Source organism: Protopterus annectens, chromosome 3.part1 (genome assembly GCF_019279795.1).
Source record: "Protopterus annectens isolate FY-2018-M chromosome 3.part1, PAN1.0, whole genome shotgun sequence".
Taxonomy (NCBI): Eukaryota; Metazoa; Chordata; order Ceratodontiformes; family Protopteridae; genus Protopterus; species Protopterus annectens.
In genome coordinates, this window is record NC_056732.1 from 1,030,649,969 (window position 1) to 1,030,670,865 (window position 20,897).

Consider the following 20,897-nt stretch of genomic DNA (forward strand, 5'->3'; position numbering starts at 1 on the left):
ATTAGTGGAAGCTACAAAATTATTTAGTAAAAGAGATTGGAAAGGCAATTTAAAACTGAACAATCAAAAAAAAATATGAAAGGCTCCCAAGTATGCAACAAAGTCCAGGAGGATTAGGATTTTTGCAAGGAAGCTGTTTACACATGTATTATTTTATATAAAAAGTAGACTTCAGAGGATTCTTGTTACCGTATAAAGCAAATACTGGAGGTGTGATGGGGAATAAATAAATGGGAATATATTTTTTGGAATCAAGAGTCAGCAGATTAAAAAAAATTCCTTACCAAGTACTTTGTCAGAAAAGCTGGTAAAAAATGGTTAAAATTTAGGAAATTATTCTTTCGGGCTGGGATATATGGTATTAGCCATCAAAAGGCAATTACTAGAAAATGGAAATCAAAGTTTGCAACAGTAACTCAAGTATTAAATATTGTAAGAGATGCAAGAAATGGATGAGAGATCATTAGAAAAGGGAGGAAGCAAATTATAAATAAATGCAATTTATGGGAACAGATGGAGAAAAACGTTCCAAGAGAAGGAATGAGGTTTAAAGATAATGTTCAAAGGTATGAAAAGAGTAGCATCTGCACATCCTGTTTCTTCCTTAAGTTTATGTGAAAAGACAGTGGTGTCCAACTGCTGTTTGGAACTTATTTTCCTTTAGCTTTCTGAAGATCTTATGTGAGAGAGCCAAGCAGCACATCTTATTCAATTCAAGGGTTTTATATAAAGTTATCTTTCCACATTTGGAAAGAGCTGAAGTCTAAGCCAGGCATGGCCTTAAGACCTCAAACTGTTTTGCTCCAAGCATCAGCATCCTTACATCCACACTTGGTAACACACACATGCACACCAAAAGTTGTCTGGACCAATCTGTACACCTTCACTACAAGTCTCAGACCATGTCCTCAAGTTTGCTTTAAGACTTACCATAATATCTGATCAAACACAGTGTATGCATATTGTTAATTAATCCCTAAAAATGCTAGAGTGGCAAATGTTCACCTTTTTCCAAAAGAAAAACCAAGGCTCTATTCTCATTTCTTGGCATCATATTCACCCCTGACATAAAAAGACACACTTACAGCTTCTAATACAGCTGCTGGATTTGCCATACAGTATTTAGACCACATAAAATGTCTCAAGCTTCTTAAAAGGCTATTGGGGAAAAAAGGCCAAGGGATTCCAATTCAAAAGTACCCTTACTTAAAAAAAAAAAACAGTGGGATATTGGGGGGATTGTGCTCATCAGTGCCCTAAGATGGCACAGTAACATTTTTCTGGATTTGGAAATTTTCTTGGTGATCCATTTAAAAGAGCTTCTATGCAAGTTTTAATGAGTAAACAAACAAGACAGACTCATATGAGGGCCAGCATCCAAAAGAGAATTTCTTCAGCATCAGCATCATATCCCATTGATGAGGGAGGAAAAAAATGAAAAGTCAAGTTCTCCTCTTCAAGTTCTGAATCCAAGATGTCAGATGGAAATATCCTTTCCATTTCTTTAGAGAAAGGGGTGCTCACAAAACAATGATTTGGTACAGGAAATTTAACTTTACCAGAGTGACATGATTCTTCCAAGAACTGCACGCAATGAAATGTCAACTGAGGTATTAGCCTAAAGGATGGCATTGGGTCAACTAGAGTTGGACTATTAAGCTCACTAAACAAGCCCTCTTCATGCTCATCTATCAGAATTGGTTGGAATATGTAAAATTTCACACATCTTATGTGGAATTAACGTTACCAACAATTTGGAGTCGGGTGTCTGCAGCAAGACTCTGGAAACAGCTGCCTAGTCTACACAATTCTAGAATCTTCGCCAAGGCTGATCAGCAGCAAAAAGTACATTGACACTGGTCTTCCACTGAAACATGCAGAGGAGTGAGGAACCTGGCAGAAATAAGACTTAGGACGGGGGGTGGAGTGTTAAAGGCAGAACCTCACAGGTCTCTGTCGGACTACTAGGGCCCCAAATGTTTCCTGCGCTCTGCCCATGGGGGTACATAACTGGTATCTTTCTAGGGTGTTGCATCTTCCTGAGTTACATTAGTCTTCATGGTCACAGGAAAGAGGCACTCTGAGTACAATTAGCGTGTACCACAGCCCAAACTGATTTTCAGGGCCAGGTAGGCTGTTGAGTTCCTAGCTCTACTGACAAAGGTCTTTTTTCTCAAAGTTGCTTAGTGCTTGCATTTGACACTTATCTCATAAAAAAGAGCACTCGGTGAAAGCTTTAAGGTGGAACTTGGAACTTGTCATTTGTATCATTTGTATGCACACTTATTGCATTTTTTATTCTGGGGACATCATAGAGACAACACCTAGAGTTTCTAACTTGAAAACAGGAATTTACCAAGTCAGTATAGAATAAAAAAAGTGCAATTCCAAATAAAATGCAAGAGTTCCTAAACAGGGTTATAATTCTTCCCTGGAAGTCACTTGGACGAGAATTAATGTTTAAACTAACAGCTGACTACTTATCTATGGCAAATAAACGATGGAACAGTAAAAACAGCACTGCTCTTAACACATGCACATGACAAATGCTGCTTGGAGTGAAGGTGCAAATACTGGCTGCAGGCATCAGCAAAACCTCAAATTCAAGCCAGGAAGCAGATGCCAAACAATCTACTTCCCATAAGCAAGTACATACTGCAGAAGTCATTCCCTTCAATGAATATTTTCTGTTGCACTTAAAATCTGAGGCTGCCTTAGATGGTTCTAAGAGGATGAGCAGAATCTCAAAAAAGTAACTCAATCAGGTGAAGTCAGCAACAGGAGAGCAAAACACAAGGTGACTCATATCCATAGCCAAGGCAATACAGCCTAATGAAAGTAAGAGCAAATGATCACAAAACAGTCTGCAGTTCAGACCCTACTGAAGAAAATAAGGCAAACGGACTCGCCACTAAAATGGTGACCACTGACTGCAGAATTTTTTGTGATGGCAAGAGATAATGAAGCTGGCAATCCACTTGAAATAAAAAGGCTTGCTTTGTGACTGCCATCACTTAAAAGGAGAGGGACCATCCAATTCCACCTCTTAGGTAAAACTTGAGTTTACGTACAGTTGTGTAAAGAAACTTACTATGGGCAACATGCTGAAATGGCCAATAAATTAACCTTGATGAAAGAGTAAGAAAGGCTATATGACAGTAATTCACACAAATAATGTAAAACCTGGGAAACACTAGCCTTGAATGGATGATGATTATGATGTACCAACTAGGAAAACTTTTCCATTTGCTATTTGATTTTCTAGTAGCAGGCTTTCTCGCCTCCATTAGTAACCTGCTGCATGCTCTCACTAAATAGGTGCCTAAAGAGAATTAAAACCATTATCCAGACAGTTAGTTGAAGTTTATTGGGGTGGGGGTGCATCAAACATCCCTGATCTTGTCAGAGCTGATGGAAGCTGGTCAGCTTTTATATCCTTAACAGGATATAACCTATATAGTTAAGGCTGCTGCAGCAGTGATCAATATGAACTTTATCATTTGGATAAAGGTGCCTGAAGCAAGTCTGGGTCATCTACACAATGACTGAATGGGGCAGCATTACATCTACCCAAATGGAGTATTTCTTTCAAATGTCAAGGTAAATGTGCTTGTGAACTCTGTCGTGCATTATCTTAAAACTCTTGCTGAATGTTAGCAGCAACAGAAGTGGATTTACAAGTGAGGCACAAACTGATATGTAGCCATCTGTCCCAACCGTTGCTGCTCAACGCCAGAAGTCTAAACCTCTAGATCCATGCAGTCGAGGCTCTCCTCAGTATGGAGAATATCGATATCTGTGTAGTAACAGAAACCTGGTTCAAGGCTCCCGAGAGCACACCAGCACTACCAGGTTATACCTCGTACCATGCTTTTCGGCCCCAAAACTCGGACTGAACCACAAAAGGAGGGGGAGTATCCATATTCAAAGATACCCACATCTCCAGAGGTTAGTGGCACTGCATGAAGCATCGGAGACCATCCATGTGCAACTAACAGTGGGAAAAACTGCCTTTCAGTTTGTAGCCTGCTATAGACCACCCTCCCAAACTCAGGAACCCCACTCGGCTTTCCTGAGAACACTGGAGAATATGAAGGTCTCTCCAAACACCATTATATTGGGTGACTTCGACTACCCAAACAGACTGGGAGCACTACTCAAGCCCCAACAACCTCGCCCAATGGTTCCTAGAATTTATAAACTCAAATGCTATGGAACAACTGGTCACCACTCCCACAAGAGGGGAAAACATTGGACCTGATCATCACCAACATGGGGACTCTATGTTCCATACCAGCGGTATACCCCTCATTGATAAGATCTGACCATAAATTAATCTCACTGGACATCCATATCCCTTCCCCACTCCCAGCCAAGGAAACCACGGTGAAGAACTTCTCAAAAGCAAACTTCACACTTCTCAAAACCGAGGTGGAATGCTTCAAAGTCCCCGGGCCAGTGGAAAATATGACCCAAACCGCAGAATCCTTTACAACGCTTTCTATGGACACCTACAGGAATGCATGGATCGTGCTATCCCAAATAAAACCAAGACTCATTCCTCCAAAGGCAAGAGACCTGTCAGGTGGACCCCAGCCATAAATAAGCTATAAAACAGGAGGAAGCTACTACATGATAGAGCAAAATCCCAAAAAGGGAAGGCATCTCTGATCAGTACGAGCAAGAAACTATGATCCCTCATAAAATCATCTAAGGCCAACTTCGAAAGAAAAATTGCACAAGATGCTAAAGATAATCACAAGGCCTTCTTTAGTTATGTCAGGAACCTGGGTGGCAACTCCCAGATATGCTCCGAGTTAGTTCAAAATGACAAAAAATACACTGAACCCACAGACATTGCCAACATCCTGGCAGACAGGTTCAGTGCAAACTTCTCCCCCACTTCCCCCCCAAAAGAGCAAATGTCTATCCCAACAGAGTGTAGCCTCCCTGACATCACAGATGCACAGGTGACAGCTGCCATCTCCAAAGCAATAAACACAGCATCAATGGGACCGGACGGTGTCCCGGGCTGCATCTTACATGAACTCTAAGAACTGAACCCTCACATAAAAGTCACTGTTCAATCTCAGCCTTACTACAGGATATGTACCCAAGGAATGGCGTACAGCAACAGTGGTCCCACTCCACAAAGGTGGTGCCACAACGGACCCTGGAAACTATCGCCCTATAAGCCTGACTAGCCTGGTCTGCAAAGCTATGGAGCGTATCATCATGAAACTCAAACAAAGACATTGGGATCCTCCAAACACTGGATCCTACCCAATTTGGCTTTGTTAAGGGCAGATCTTGCCTCTTGAACCTGGTCGACTTTTTTGAAACAGTCACCAAGGCCATAGATGAAGGGAAGGTAGTCCACACAGCCTACCTGGACCTCACAAAAGCCTTCGACACAATACCCCACTCAGGCATCATAAATAAGCTCACCAGCTTAAATATCAACCTCTATGTCACAACATGGGTTGCAAACTCACTCAGGGATAGAACCCACATGGTCAGAATTGCAGGTGCCATGTCAGACTCTAAACCAGTTACAAGTGGCATCCCACAAGGCTCAGTCCTGGGACCTCTCTTGTTCGGTATATATTTCTCTGAGGTACAGGCTAACATGGGAGGACTATGGCTCACCAAGTTCGCAGATGACTGCAAACTGGGTGCCATAATCGACTCGCCGACTGACACAAGCATCCTCCAAAAGGGTCTCACAGAGACGGATAACTGGTGCCAGAGCCATGGCGTAAAGCTAAATGCCAAAAAGCGCATAGTCATCCCCTTTGGGAAAAACAAAGTGCCCACAAATTACCACATAGGTGGTAATCCATTAAGTACGGAAGTAATTAGGGATTTGGGGACCCAAGTACATGGCAATCTCTCTTTTGACAATCACGTTGCCAAAGTGGTTAGAAAGACCTTCTATATAGCCCACCTTATCACGAAAGGGTTCACATCTAGATCAAGAGAGGTCATTGTGCCCCTCTACTCATCAGGCCCATAATTGAATACAATGCCCCATTTGGGATGTACCTTACCCGACACCTGCAGCAACTGGAAAGACCCCAAAAGTACCTCACCAAGAGGATCAAGGGACTCAAACAGATGCCCTACGCAGTTAGGCTAAAGAAACTCCAGCTCTACTATGTTGCTTACCGCCTACTAAGAGGCTATTTGTGCCAGACGTATAAAGCTATGTCCAACCCAGAATTAATGGACATGCTCCACCTCAGGAAATCCAAATCCCTTAGAGCTACACACTCCTGGGACTTAAACCTCAGCACAGAAATAAATAGGACATGCAGGAGGAACAGAGTCATATCCCAGAGGATCCCCTCACTATGGAACAAAATCCCAATCCATGTTAGGCAGAGTTCTTCAATGACCCTCTTCAAGAGAAATCTTGATGAGTGGATGAGAGATCGTAGGTTTACCCCTGGGATCTCTTGTGTCCCTATTAGACAGAGGCACAGTAAACTAACCTCAAAAGGGGTATCTTCTGTGACCTACTATACAGAGGCACAGTCAACTAATCTAAAAGGGTGGCGAAAGCCAAACACACTCTGGCTAGGCTTATAAATGCCCTAGGGCAGATAGCCTAGTATCAACCTATGAACCTCAGGGGGAATCATTGTAGAAAGAGGTCAAGAGAATATCCTGCATTTATAGGATAGGGAAGCAACAGTTTAAAACCACACCTTTCTTATTCAACATAAGACACTCAAAATTATGCTTGGTCTCACTTCCTTGAATTTTCAAGTGTGATAAGATATGGAATCAGCAGGAACAGGGGAGGAAGCCCTACAGTAATCTCCCTTGACACAGGATAAAGGGAATATATTCATTACATTGAATGATTACATTATGAAAGCAGATAACATTGGCCACATAAGGTGGAAAGGAAACAGAACACTGATGCTATATGCTAGCATAATTTTTAGTAGCACTAAAAAGGCAGTAGTATGCAAATACACTATCTACAATGGTTTCACTGTTTTGATTCTGTGGTTGCTTATGTGCTTCAATATTGCATGTACCCGGCATTATGAACGTATTATGGATAAAGAAGCTGTCTACAGCTAACACCTCTTTCTACTTTTCTGTGTAGAGGAGACTAACTACATTCTCCACAGTGGTGGATGGGTTAATATCATGAATGCATCACTTCTGGAAGATCTAATTCAAACCCAACCCTTCAATTAAACCCAAGGGGGTAGCTGGTGACTCAAGAGTCTTAGTATGCTTGCATTGCCAGGCATGTGAACTAAACAATGCAACTGTCAGATGTGCATCACTTCTCTTTACAGTGTGAAGTACAACCAAATTAACCACAGACTACGTTATGCCCATTTTAGCAGCAAATTTACAGGCTTGGCTATTAGGCTGAATTAAATGCCCAGGATGCAGCTTCTCCATGCCTTGATAGTGCATACAGCCACGTTCAACTGACTCACATGAAGGCCTCTCTGCAATAGGGACCGTGGCCACTTGAATAATGTCAAAGATAAGACAGATGTTTTATCACACTAGTGAAGTATCCAAAGTCAGAGCCCCTGACAGGGTGTGTAGCACAAATAGGTCAGCCTACCTTGAAATTGGTGGAGACTTCTCTATCATTCATCGATCTAGAACAAATGTTAAGCATGTAACATAGGAGTACATGGTGGTGTTACATCTATTAATACCTTAGGATATACTCAAACTCCACATCCTCAGCTGCACAGTGTGTCTCAAATATTGTGGTGGTCGTTAAGCTCAGATGGTACAGCATAGCCTGAGCATGGACTTTCACATCCTCACTCAGGCTGGCAAATTCTTGACTTTTAGGGAGCATCTGCTAGTAGAATTAATTGATCATGGAGAACATCTAACTTCATTCTAGTGAAGACAATCCTTAAAGTAGGGAATTGGAACAGACTCCTAAGTTTGTAGTCACTCCCAAGACAGCAACCAGGGAAGCACCTACTTCAGACACACTAAAAAAGTCCCTCAAAGAACCACATAAGAAACCAGTCATCAAGGTAAGTGAACTGTATACCCTTTTCTTGAAATGCTTCATTTACCATGACCAATACTTTGGACATAAATGATAAACCGAATGGCAGCACCGTGTACTGAAAGTTATGCCTACTGAGGTAAATTAAATCCATTTATTTTGAGGTCTTCAGATACTGATATGTCAAAAAATGCCCATCATGTCCCACACTGAATCAGTGTGGGCTGAGACCCTTGAGCATACTCCATCAAGAGCATGATGCATTAGATGTGCTACCAAAAATCTTTGAAAAACAAGATGGGATAGAAGCATTTTTCCGCTTTGGAACCAGGAACATATGGAAAAACACCTGGCCTTGTTCAGAAAGAGGAACTATAAAGCTCCTTTTTGTCTCAAGAGTTCTGCAGAGATGAACTAATCACTTATCAAGATACTCTTTTGGGGGGCATAAAAATTCTAATACAAGACTAACCCTGACTACATCTAGATCCCAACAGTCTTTTTCAACAGCTCGCCAAGCAAGACAAAATTAATAGAACCGACGCCACCCCATCAGCTCAGACTGCAATCAAATCTAAGACTGTTGAGCTAATGGAATCATACTCCAGTACAACTCAGCCTTCAAAGGAGGGAGCAAGACAGTGTGCGTGATAGAGCAAGACCTTACTTGGTCTGCAAGGTGGCTTACTCCTCTTCTGGGGTTAGATGGGACTTGAAATAGTACTGATGCTAAAGGTGTAATCAAAGGCCATTCACAGGATAAGTAAGTTTTGTTAAGAAGTCACCTATCAAGTCCTGAGAAGACTAAAGCATCTACAAATGAGACCAAGCTCCTCCTTTCAGGCAGAGCAGCCTCAGCCAAGCCATTCAAGTGAAGAGACATACCAGAGCCTGTGGCTCTAACTACAGTATCTGCACTGTAGAAAATGTAGCAGACAACATGGAAGCCAACTCCAGAAGGTGGAAAGTGCCTTGACCATGCCTGCTTAAGCCATGATTCATTAAGAAAGGAAAGCTTCTTCACTGCTTGGCCCACTAGGGAAGAGTGGAATTTGGATGACCTACTTAACAGTTAAGGGCTCTAAGCCTTAAAGTAACAGAACTATAATGCCTAATCAATGCTGTACAGAGTTTTAGGCTCCTAGTCTAGAAGCATGACAATAAAAAAGTGCTCTTCTCTAAGCCTTGTCCTTAACCAAAGAGAGCATGTGACTTGCCAAGAGTACACCTAATGAAGAGGACTTTCCCCATTTCACTAAGGGCCACAGAATCAAAATCTGGGTGCCTCCAGATGGCACGAGTGGAAGTTTTCATAAATGACTCCCCCAGAAAGTTATCAAGGTCAAACTCATGTTTAGTCAAGTTTGCTCAATTTCTCCACAAAAGATTTATATTGGTTATGGGCTAAGCCCACACGGTCCCGAGTCAGATGTATGCAAAAATCTCAAACTTCGTGCACACCTGATGAGATGCTGAGGAGCGGCATGCAATGAGCTGCCCGCGAAATACATCTCACTTTCACAAGACAGACTCCCTTCATGCCACCTTACCCCTCCCAATATCATGAGCTGTGGTCTCTCTGGTCTCCACTAGGAAGTGTACACATTTTTGTTCCTGCAAGTGCAGGCAATCCTGATAGATATTTAGGCTGTACTCCACCACAGCCCTCCCCCTCCATGCTTGGCTCCCCCAGTGCTAGGGTCACTAGTAATCAAACATCTGTTGCTTGGGCTGCAGGCAGGGCTCCACCTCTCAACAAAATGGAGGCAGGTGAAACTGAAGGGAAATTTTTGCATCAAAGGCTGTGCCATAGCCTACCTACCTAGTACGAGTTCTTTTTATGGTGTTTCACTACAGGCTTTGACAAACCTCTGGTACATAAATCGCTGTTGCAGATCACAGACTCCAAAAGACGCATTCAAGCTTGATAAAAGGGCAGGGGAGGGGGATAATATAAGGCTCAACTGACTGTAACAAACATCTCTACACAGAACCCACTCTACATTGAACCAGAAGAGTTACAACAGGGAAAGTCAAGGGATAATGTTAAGACTACTTAAGGAAAACTTCACAATCAGTGCAACGCTATATTCAAAACACTGCATCCTTCCTGGTCAATGAAGCAAGCTAATAGCTCCTACCAACAACAGGTGTTAGATTAAGGTCCTACTTGGGCTACAAAAAGACTAGCTTCTTCTTTAGGGCCTTTTTAGGACTTGAAGAGAAATAGTCATGGGGCCAAAGACGTTTTACATCAAGCTCTCTTCCCAAAGAGACAAATAATACTGATGGGAACCTTGTTATATACTAGCTACATAGAAACACCTGACGATTTGCTTTAAACCACTAAAAATGCTATCTTCTCACCATCATGCATCAGGAAAGAGACTGCAACCACTCAAATGTCAAAATATAACTTGAGGACAGATCCAGATTTATTATTATGACCTGCATATGATCCAGACATGCACTGCTGTTGGCCGCATGTCGTAAAAAGGAGAGCTTTACAGAAGGAAAAACTCAAGCAATTAAAGGAAGGTTTCCTAGCATCTAATTTTGAGGATCTAGATGAATAGGAAGGATATCTTCAATCAAAAACATAGCTTAAAGCAAAACATTTTTTAAATTGATCAAAATTTACTGAACTACTAGAGATATTTCAATAGCCAAATAAAGGGTCTTGCCATTTCGTACACTCATCTTACATAGGTCAGTCAAATGTATGACATTTCAACCTAAAACAGTACTGCCATTTAAAAACAGAATTTGTATTTCTAGAACTATTAGTCTCAACGGTAAATGCTAGGAGTAACAGAATACAGACATCACTAATATGCACAATTTTTTTTTTTAGGTTGTGAAACAAAAGTATAAATACACATACTGCTCTTATAACAAGCCTGATGGGCACAACAGCACAAGTCCGGTTCAACAGTTTCAGTGGAAGCATCTTCCTGCTGCCATATGAAAGTTCACCAAAATTCAAACATGCTTTCTGCTCAGAATCCACCTGAAAAGGTTCAAGGGAAAGGGAAACAGAAAATAAAAGTTAACACTGTCCAGTTTAGCTTAATACTACGGAGAATGTTATTTTCTGATTTACAATTCATGAAAAACCTTCCACCACCTGTAACTCAGACCCTCACAGATCTTGTAGTTTATTCTGTTAAGACTCCACACTTGATTCCATAACACTCACTTTACAAATAAAGGAAACGCTCAAAATTCTATACTGCATTATCAAATAAATACGAGAATAAAGGAAGGACACTAAGCTAAACGGTCTAACCAATTGACTTCCATTTAATTCCTTTGCTCTTTGCTGCATTTTTAATACAGTCAATGCAGTGATTGAAAATCTTTCTCAATATCATACTACTCACCCATTATGCAACCAGCTACATTAGAGTTATGTACATCACGTACCAAACATCATCTTTCAAACAGGTTAAGCTCTGGTGTATTTCAACTTAAATTACAGTTCTACCCATAAACATGCAAGTTTTCAAAAATGTAAGCTTTACAGCTTCTGTCACTATGAAAAGCTTTTCACATCTTTAGTCTTCATAGGTATCATGCACTTCCTATGACTAGGGATGTAATATTTGTTTGCACATTCTGCAGCTGTACAACACTTTTTGTACTCAACATCTATGATGCACCCAGATGCTCCTCCCAAAAGGAAACACCACAACTTTCAAAGATGTGGGTGCTAAACATTATTTTCAACTAGGTCAATGAAACATCTCTGTTAGTCTTAGTGATCACAAGATTCAGCCCACAAAGGGGCCACATATGGGACAATTCTTGCAGTGTAAGCCCAGAAAGCCTCATCCCCTCAAAAGGCTTTGACACAGTCATGATTACCCCTGGTCTCTAACAGCTACATATACCAAAATACATCCAGGATCATTTACCCCTCCCATCTCAGAGGTGAGCAAGCCAGTCTTGGCACTCTCTCCCCATCCCACTGACACTCCAATACCTAAACTGTTAACTGACCTTGGGTGACAAGTGATGCAGGTAGATCCACTGCCCCTGCACGCTGTACAACATTCCTTGCCCATGTGTGATTCCTCCTATAAACCTGAATTTTGGGTTTATTAGCATAGCATCACACTGTATCAGCAGCAGCAAGAGGTACTGCAAAGAATGCAGTATTACACAACAATAATTGAACACTATTCCACACCTACAATTTCACAAGCTGAGGGTGTAGTTTGGTACTAATTTCTTCTAATATGCAGGATAGCCTCTCACTAATAAACAGGACTTATACCCGACATTAAAATCAGGGTGAAGATGATGGTGATTTGGCATCTGATAAACAGCCTTAATGTTAGTGATGAATGCATCTCTGCCATAAATCAGTGTCACTAACTGCAAATTTCAGAAATGGCCTTCAATAAAAATGAAACAATGCAACAAAGTGTATTCTATCACTTTAAATCATTTAGCTCAGACACATACTGCGCCCCCAATCAATGTTTGTAGGATTTTTCTCACTATTCAGCTCTTTAGATGCAGCTATTATTCTCCATTTATGTCCTCACTTAGTTATACTAGACAGCTCTCTGGTTTTTAGTTCCCCAGCTGCAGCTGTTGCTCTACCCATATATGTCATAAGCATTCACTAAAACAGCCAGTGTCAGTGAACACATTCAGTACCACTCTAGTACCAAGTTCACACCATACAGGCAAAAATGAGCAGCTCTCCCCCTCTTTTTAATTTCGGCTTTAAGACAGTTACTCTTCTTTTCTCAAAATCAGGCAGCACATTCTAAGCCACTTAACTCCTCAGAAGGTGCACTCAAGATTTATCATCTCCCTTAAGTGAATTCTTCAAGGGCCATGCACGTACAAGGGAAATTAAGTTTAGTAACACCAAACTAGCAACTGTTCTACTTTGTCATGCTAGAAGACAAAAGTAGAGATAATCTGGGACTGATCAGCTTAAACAATGCAAAGAACAACTACAGCTCTTACAGTAATAAAGCACAATATTCGGTTCTCATGGAAGGTAACAATATGGATTAAAAACATAAGGACCACAGATTAAAGCTTTAACACAAGAAAAACTTCAAACAATAACTTTCTGGCTTCCTTTACAAGCTGGTAAATCTCCACATAAAGTTAGTCTTTACATGTACAGAAACTCTTCATTAATATACTTATAAACTTTTTTTTTATCAAAGATGAAACTACACAATAATATACTTACAAAGTTTATTTTATTATCAAAACTGTTTTAAACAGCTTCCTAACAATGTCTTTAGTTAAAAAGCATCTGTAAACAGTCTACACAGGGTATCCTTTTTCGAGTGGCTCTACAAGTCAGAGTGCAACAGGAATGAAGTAAAAAATGAGAAGCAAAAGCGTTTCTTATTCCTGTACCTTCTCAAAGAAGAGCTAAGAATCTGTGCACTTGGAGGTTTTGCACTAAAGAGACAAAGAAAAGAAAATATGAGATCTAATGTTATCACTTTTTTCTCTCCTAACAATATTTTTCTTTGAGGTAAAGCTAAGTTACTTAAGAATGCCAAAACAAACAAATTAAAGTTTAAAGGTAAATCAAAACCACCACAAGCGACTGGAGCAAGCCTATTCAATTAAGCCTTTACACCACAGTTACACCACCTTTGGTGGCTTACAGCAATAAAGTTCTCACAACAACCCATGCAACCAGAGTAACCGCTTGTACAGCTCACACATATTGAAGGAGGCTAGATACTTAAAAATTCTGGGGAGCATGATGGTGAGGGGCATTCACTAATATTCTGGTAGTCAGCAGGATGTGGAATAACCAGGTTAGGAAGTGTGGGATGGCTGACAAACCATGGGTGCTATGGGGTCCAAGGCAGACGCTTCTTTATCGGCCACTCCTAATTACCTACACAGCCTACACTAGCAGCATCATGCAAGGGAAAGGCCTAAAAATCCTCCAAAATTATGGCTCCTTATTTGGTTCTGTAGTCCTCTCTGCATTTGGCAGATCTCTCACCTAAATGCATAGGATCTTCTAGGATGGAGAGACTACTAATACAGCTCACACTGCCGGGATGCCAAGGTCAGGGGATCCAAGGAGGGGAGGATAAAATAGATGGCAGTGAAGGAGCCTGATACCAGTTTCAGCGGGCTACTCTTTGAAAGCAAAATTCAAGTATGATGATTAAAACAGGAATTAGGCTCTTGCTGAACATCTAGTGTGCACATAGTTTCCCCGTTAAGACTTTCTTCTGCTTAAACACCCTTAGGGTGTCACAATCCTAAAGCAGCACTGGCTTCTTTGAAACTATCATTGGCATTAGCAACCAGCACCAGGACTAACCTAACTTTCATAGGCTTATGTTCTGATAAAGTGGGTTTCTCTTTCGTGATAAGTTCACAAAGCAATTGTCAAGAACAATCTCTTGCTTCTTCACAGATAAAAACCTTTTGATGGAGATGACCTTTGTCATCCACAAAGTCTCAAAATTAAGTCTTTAGTAATTAATTTGTTGCCCGAGTTGCAATGGCTGCTTCATCATGTCATATCATACTGTTGCCACCAGATTTTTGGTTAAAAAGATTCAAACCACCCTTTGCTGACTTTAAAGCTATGTGCTCCACTGGCTGCCTGTGACCTTTGCTTTCAGCTATAAGAAATGCAATCTGCGCCCATACACACACATTCCAATAACTGTGTGGACCCTTTCACTTGTTTTGTCTTGGTCTAACTGTAAAAGTCTCTGTCTCAACAATAGACTTATTTTGCACAGTTAGATCTGCCAGCAACTCATTTTTTCAGACTTTCTCCTACTTTCACAACTGTAGGAACGGAGGAATGAAAAAAAATGTACTGGCATATTAACTAATTTTAAATTAACTGTTTTGTTTCTGCTTTTATTTCACTTTACACATCACTGTAATAGACAAAGGAGCACAAACACTGAAGCAACTCCACATTTTGTTGAGCGACCAAAACAGCTGTAATTTTACCCACTTATCCACACTCAGTTATGCCCTCATATTTGGGAATTTACTCATTGTAAAACTGTGTTATTAAAGAGCTATGGTATACTGAAGTGTACTGAGAGATCATGATGCAGAAAACTGATCACAAGACACTTGTGTTGAAGTGAGGGAAAATGCCAAAGCCTAAATCTCCATGGTTACTGAATCAGATGCTGTTGCACTGGAGGGGTTCTGACTCAAACATCTGCTTCAGAAAGGGAAAATGAAGTAAAAAAAGGTTGAATTGTGTCAAACAGCCTATTCCCAGACCTCTTCTCAGAGACGGGGCTGGGAGGACCCCCAGCTGAAATCTGTGCCCTCAAGAATCACATCATATGGGTAACATCCATCTGTCAAGACTTTTGGTGGATCAACCAGACCTTGAGCTAAAGAAGCTGGTCTCGATGGCTGCTTTTGCTGAAGCATCTGTGAATAAAGTCTCAAGCTAGACTGGCCCTGGAGAAAAAAGTTTCGGAGAGGGAGCTCAGATCCTACTTGCAACTGGAGCCGGACTGGCTCCGCAACTTGCCAGACCCAGAAGTGTGCATGAATCCGGAACACTTCATTTTTTTTCTACCCTCACCTTGTCCTTTTTCAATTTTTTTGTCGGTTTCTCTTTTGATTTTTCTCTCTCTTTTTCCCTTCTTTTTGTCCAAGGGAGTTGTGGAACGTACCTTGGATTCGGAGGATATGTTGGACCCTGTCTGAGGGGGAAGTAAGCCCTTGAGACTAATTTTCTCCATTCTGCCTTGTTCAGGTGCCAAAGGCAGTACAGATGGGTATAACCATCCTGTAAGTGGGAAGGACCTAATCAATAAACACAGAGGAAAGGGGTCTGTGGGGGTATCTTGTACCCAGAGGCTGACCACTTTGAAAACAGTGGGCTTTGACATCAGAACAAACTTCATACTCATAAAAAAATTTACAACAAGCTTACTTTGAATGATACAGAACAAACAGGCTAGAAATTCATATAAACAGTGGGCAATGTTACCCACTAGCATAACAAAGATAACTTCATTGCCTCTTTTCAAACAGAATATTAAAGTGCATTTCCAAAATCACTGGCTTTGCTCCTGTAATAAACCTGATTAGTCTATCACTATTACTACCTAAATAAAACCATCTCTCTTCTCCTTTCTACTCTGCGTACTATTTGTCTTTCTTTTCTCTTCCCTTTACTTCTCTACCTGCTATTCTGCAGTACTTGCTCTTTTATTTTCACCACTTTCTATTCCCACCTTTTTCCCTTACTCTCTTCTCACTTTATTCTCCATACCTTGACTCCTTTGTTCTATGTTAATCCAATCAGTATTTTTCAACTGGTTAATTGAGAATTCAACTGTATTGAGTGTTTTAGTAACTAACTCTTGTAGTAGTTTTTTATTTATATAGAAGAGTTTGCTATCTTTTATTTTTAATGTTTGCTTGCAAACTCTATTACTAACTCTTAGATTTTCATTATAATGAGTACTGCTATTACATTTTTGTATGACAATTTTTTTTGTATGATAATTTTTTTGTCTCTGAATGGATCTCACTGTGGAGCTTTTCTCCCCGGGCCTCTACTGAAAATGGAAATTTCTCCAGCTAGACTAGCCCAGTCAACAAATGTAAAATAAAAATAAAAATAAATAAACATATACACACGTATACATACACACACACACACATGTATATTGAGAAAAACACTATTAGTATTTAATTTTACTATCTATACTAAAATCTATACAAATGTGAATAAGTAAAAGTTACTTGAAAGTTTTAAGAGCACACCAGAAAAAATGTTTCTAAAAGGAGCTATCTAAAACAGCTAACAATCTAACCAATCTAATTATACTAATTTTTAACGACAAGAAAGAGCCAACAACTATCCTAAGGGAGGAGTAAAGGTTTGAATCAAAAATAGCCATCACTTATGAAAATTTTGACCTAACAGGCGGCAAATGAGATCAGAGGTAAATGTTGTAGGAGGAAGGAACTGTGGGGGTAGGAGAGGAGTCAGAGCTCTGGTATAAGATGCCAAGGTCAGATCCAACTGGATCTGACACTCCCACACACTGAAACAGATGTGAAAATAGACATCAGATCTTAAGACCATAACATTTTGTTGGTTGTTCAGCAAGAAAAACTTTCCTGGACTCCTATGCAGCCTCCTATTGCGTAAGACACTGTGGTGCCAAGCTTCAGAAATGGGAGAGGAGAGAGACTCAAAACTACCAAGGCAGAAAGTGGGTGGGGCTAGGTATTGTCCAGAACACAGACTTGTTCTTACAGATGTATTGTTACATTAAAAACAAAATCCATGGCAGCAGATACAGGAACAACCACAAGTAAATTAAATTAAATAAAAACACACTTTATTCAAGGAAAATAATAATAGAACAATAAATCAAGCACTTTCATCTCTGCTAATTCAGAGACTTTTTCAAGATTAAAGAACACTGTCAAACAGCCACTTTTAAATATATTAAAAAGTGGCTGTTTAACGGTGTTCTTTAATCTTGAAAAAGTCTCTGAATTAGCAGAGATGAAAGTGCTCGATTTATTGTTGCTCTATTATTTTCCGTGAATAAAGGGCGTTTTTATTTAATTTACTTGTGGCTGTTTCTATCTGCTGCCATGGATTTTATGTTCAGTTTGCGGTCTTATATCATTACATTAAAAACATGTAAAAACTGGTGGAAGACAGTACACTTGCCTTTGATGCTGGAAGAGGAGATGACTGTGCATCTTACTAACATACTATATGCTTTGATACATTTCCACTAGTGACATTACAGTGTAGCATAAGGGGGATGCTGCAATCCTCAATGCTCCATGCTCCATTCTTTATGTAACATGTTAAACCAGCATTGCCCTCACAATCTGACATATTTGGAGAGCGCTTTTGCAAGGAACAGTGGGCAAATATTGCCAAGTCAAAATGTGCCATGCTGATAGACTCCTACCCAAAAAGGACCGAATGCTGTAATTAAATCAAAAGGTGCTTCAACAAAGTATTAGTTTAAGGGTGTGCGCACACTTATGCAAAAAGCTTATTGTAGTTTTTTATTTTTTATATTTTTAACCCTAACAAATTTGTTTGTGTTTCATTTGCATGGTACATATTATAGGTCACATTAAAGGTGGGAAAAGTTTTGAAATGATTTATTGTGGTCTCATTTTTTTTATATCACAAAAACCTGGCATTTTAACAGGGGTGCGTACACTTTTTATATCCAGTGTGTGTGTGTGTGTATATATATATATATATATATATATATATATATATATATATATTTATATATATATGGGTCCCCTTCAAAACATCTAAAACCCATAATATCTAATTTGATAACATTGAGACCAGAACATCTAAAACCCAAAACACTGAATTTCATAACATATAATAGTACAAATGACATGAAAATTACATCCTCTCCACATATAACGACATATAATGACACTAAACTATCAAACACACTTTTTACTATGTTTCTGCAGGGGGGCTTGATACAGTGGGGTTAGGAAATAAACTTTTTCCCACTGTAGTGCGATCTTGGAGTGGGTGTATTTAATTTACGAGGGGTGTGGGGGGTGGAGCCCCCCACATGGGGGGGGTGCAGGGCAGCTTGCTCCCCTGCAGAAATGTACTAAAAAGTGTGTTTGGTAGTTTGGTGTCGTTATATGTGGAGGGGATGTTATTTTCTTGTGATTTGTAGTGTTAAATGTCATGAAATTCAAGGTTATGGGTTAGATGTTCTGGTCTCAATGTTATGATATTAGAAGTTATGTACCTACCATAACGTTCCATGTTAGTTGTCTTCTCTCGCCTTCTTTCTTGCTGGATGGGTTCGAAGCCGATCCTCGGCTCCGACTCGGCACTTGCTAAGCTCGAGAGCTAATTTTACCAGGTCGAGGCAACCCTATATCCCATGATGCAAGGCGAGACTACCTCAGATCTCGTTTGGTAGCTACAAGAAAAAAACCCTGCCATAAAAACTTCTTCACAAGGAAGAAGACAAACTAAAAGTAGAAGAAATCAGGTCAAAACCCGGAAACAGTAGTGACACTTCCTACTGGGAGCTCATGGAAAGAGTGAACTAAACCCAGAAAAGAGTACAACTTCAAGGTCTGTCCAGGCTAGGGGGAAGGAGGGAGGGACGCAAGAAAGAAGGTGAGAGAAGACAACTAACATGGAACGTTATGGTAGGTACATAACTTCTAAATGTTAAGTTGTCAAACTCGCCTTCATTCTTGCTGGATGGGACCGCGCCCCTAGCACCTCCATCCTGGGTGGCTCAATGGAACAGACTCTTGAGAACTGTGGAACCAAACCTGGCCCTGTCCCTGGAGGCCAAGTCCAATTTGTAATGAGAAACAAAGGTGTGAGGAGTGCCCCAAGTGACTGCTGCACAAATGGTGTCAATAGCTAGCCTACCTTGAAAAGCTGTGGAAGTGGCTAGGCTCCTGGTAGAATGTGCTTTTGGTTTTGTGGGCAGTTGCTTGCCCCTAAGAAGATGAACATAAGAAATGATAGAAGACAGCCATCTGGATAGGGTCACTTTGGAGACCTGAAGACCTTTCCTGTTTTCTGCATAAGAAAAACAGTTGATCAGATTTCCTGAATTGTTTAGTTCTGTCCAAGTAATACCTGAGTTGACGATGGACATCCAAACAGTGAAGTTTTTGTTCCGCCTTGTTAGAATAATTAGGGAAAAAGACTGGCAAATCAATAGATTGGTTGATATTCTTCTGGGAAGCAATCTTAGGCAAAAAGGATGGATTGGTTCTTAATGATACCCTATCTTTGTGGAAAACCAAATATGGGGAACGGACACAGAGAGCCTGAAGTTCAGACACCCTTCTGGCTGAAGTAACAGCCACTAGAAAAATTGTCTTCCAGGAAAGAAACTTCAATGCGCATGTAGCAGCCGGTTCAAAGGGGGGTAGTATCAAGGATGCCAGCATTAAATTTAAATCCCATTGCGGAGGGGGATCTTTGATAGGAGGTTTTAGGAGAAATATCCCTCTCAGAAAGGCTTTGCAAAGCTTGTGGGACATAATATTTTGATCCACTAAGCCCACATGAAAATTTGAGATAGCTGCCAATTGAACCTTAACTGTAGATGGAGAAGAACCAGATTGAAAAATCTCAGCTAAGAATTCCAATACTGAATGCACAGGAGCAGTAAAGGGATCTAAGTCTCTAGACTTTGCCCAGAAGGAAAAACGTTGACATTTACTAGCATAAATCCTTCTAGTAGAGGACTTTAGAGAAGCTACTATGATCTCTCTAACAGGGTCAGAGATCATAGGAAGCCTGGCTGAGGAAGGAAGTGGAGCAACCAAGCAGTGAGGTTGAGAGAAGGAATGGACTGGTGCAGTTGACCCGAATGGTGGGTCAGAAGATCTGGAAATGGGTCCAGATGCCAAGGCTGTACCACGAGATGACGATGCAGGGACAGAAACCAAATTTGTCGAGGCCAGTAAGGGGCAATGAGAATCAACTTGGCTCTCAATACGGTAGCTTTCTGAATTACTTGAGGAATAAGTGGGTATGGAGGAAAAGCATAAAGAAGTCCCCGGGGCCAATCCTGGGTTACAGCGTCTCTCGGGGGATGGCCTGGTAGAGGAAAAAGAGTGAAGAAGTCTAGGCATTTGCTGTTTTGGGGTGTAGCAAAAAGGTTGCAGCAAGGAAAGCCCCACTTCTGAAAAATCTCATCCATTACCGATTGTTTGAGAGACCACTCGTGTGGCATGAGAATAGCTCTGCTCAGCCTGTCCGCTAAAAGGTTGGATTTCCCGGGGATGTGCGTTGCTATCAGAAACCGATGAGAGGAGATTGCCCATTGCCAAAGTCTGAGAGCTTCTCGACACAGTGGGTAGGACCTGGTCCCGCCCTGCTTGTTGA

At 40.7% G+C, this 20,897-nt stretch overlaps 1 protein-coding gene across 1 annotated transcript in view; it reads right to left on the bottom strand.

The window, feature by feature from the left end:
• LOC122797744 overlaps nt 1-20,897 on the bottom strand; it is a 1,403,591-nt gene that overhangs the window by 1,341,793 nt on the left and 40,901 nt on the right. The window contains exon 3 of the mRNA XM_044066269.1: nt 10,893-11,018. Coding sequence (XP_043922204.1) covers nt 10,893-11,018 — 126 coding nt within the window. The remainder of the gene's footprint in view (nt 1-10,892; nt 11,019-20,897) is intronic.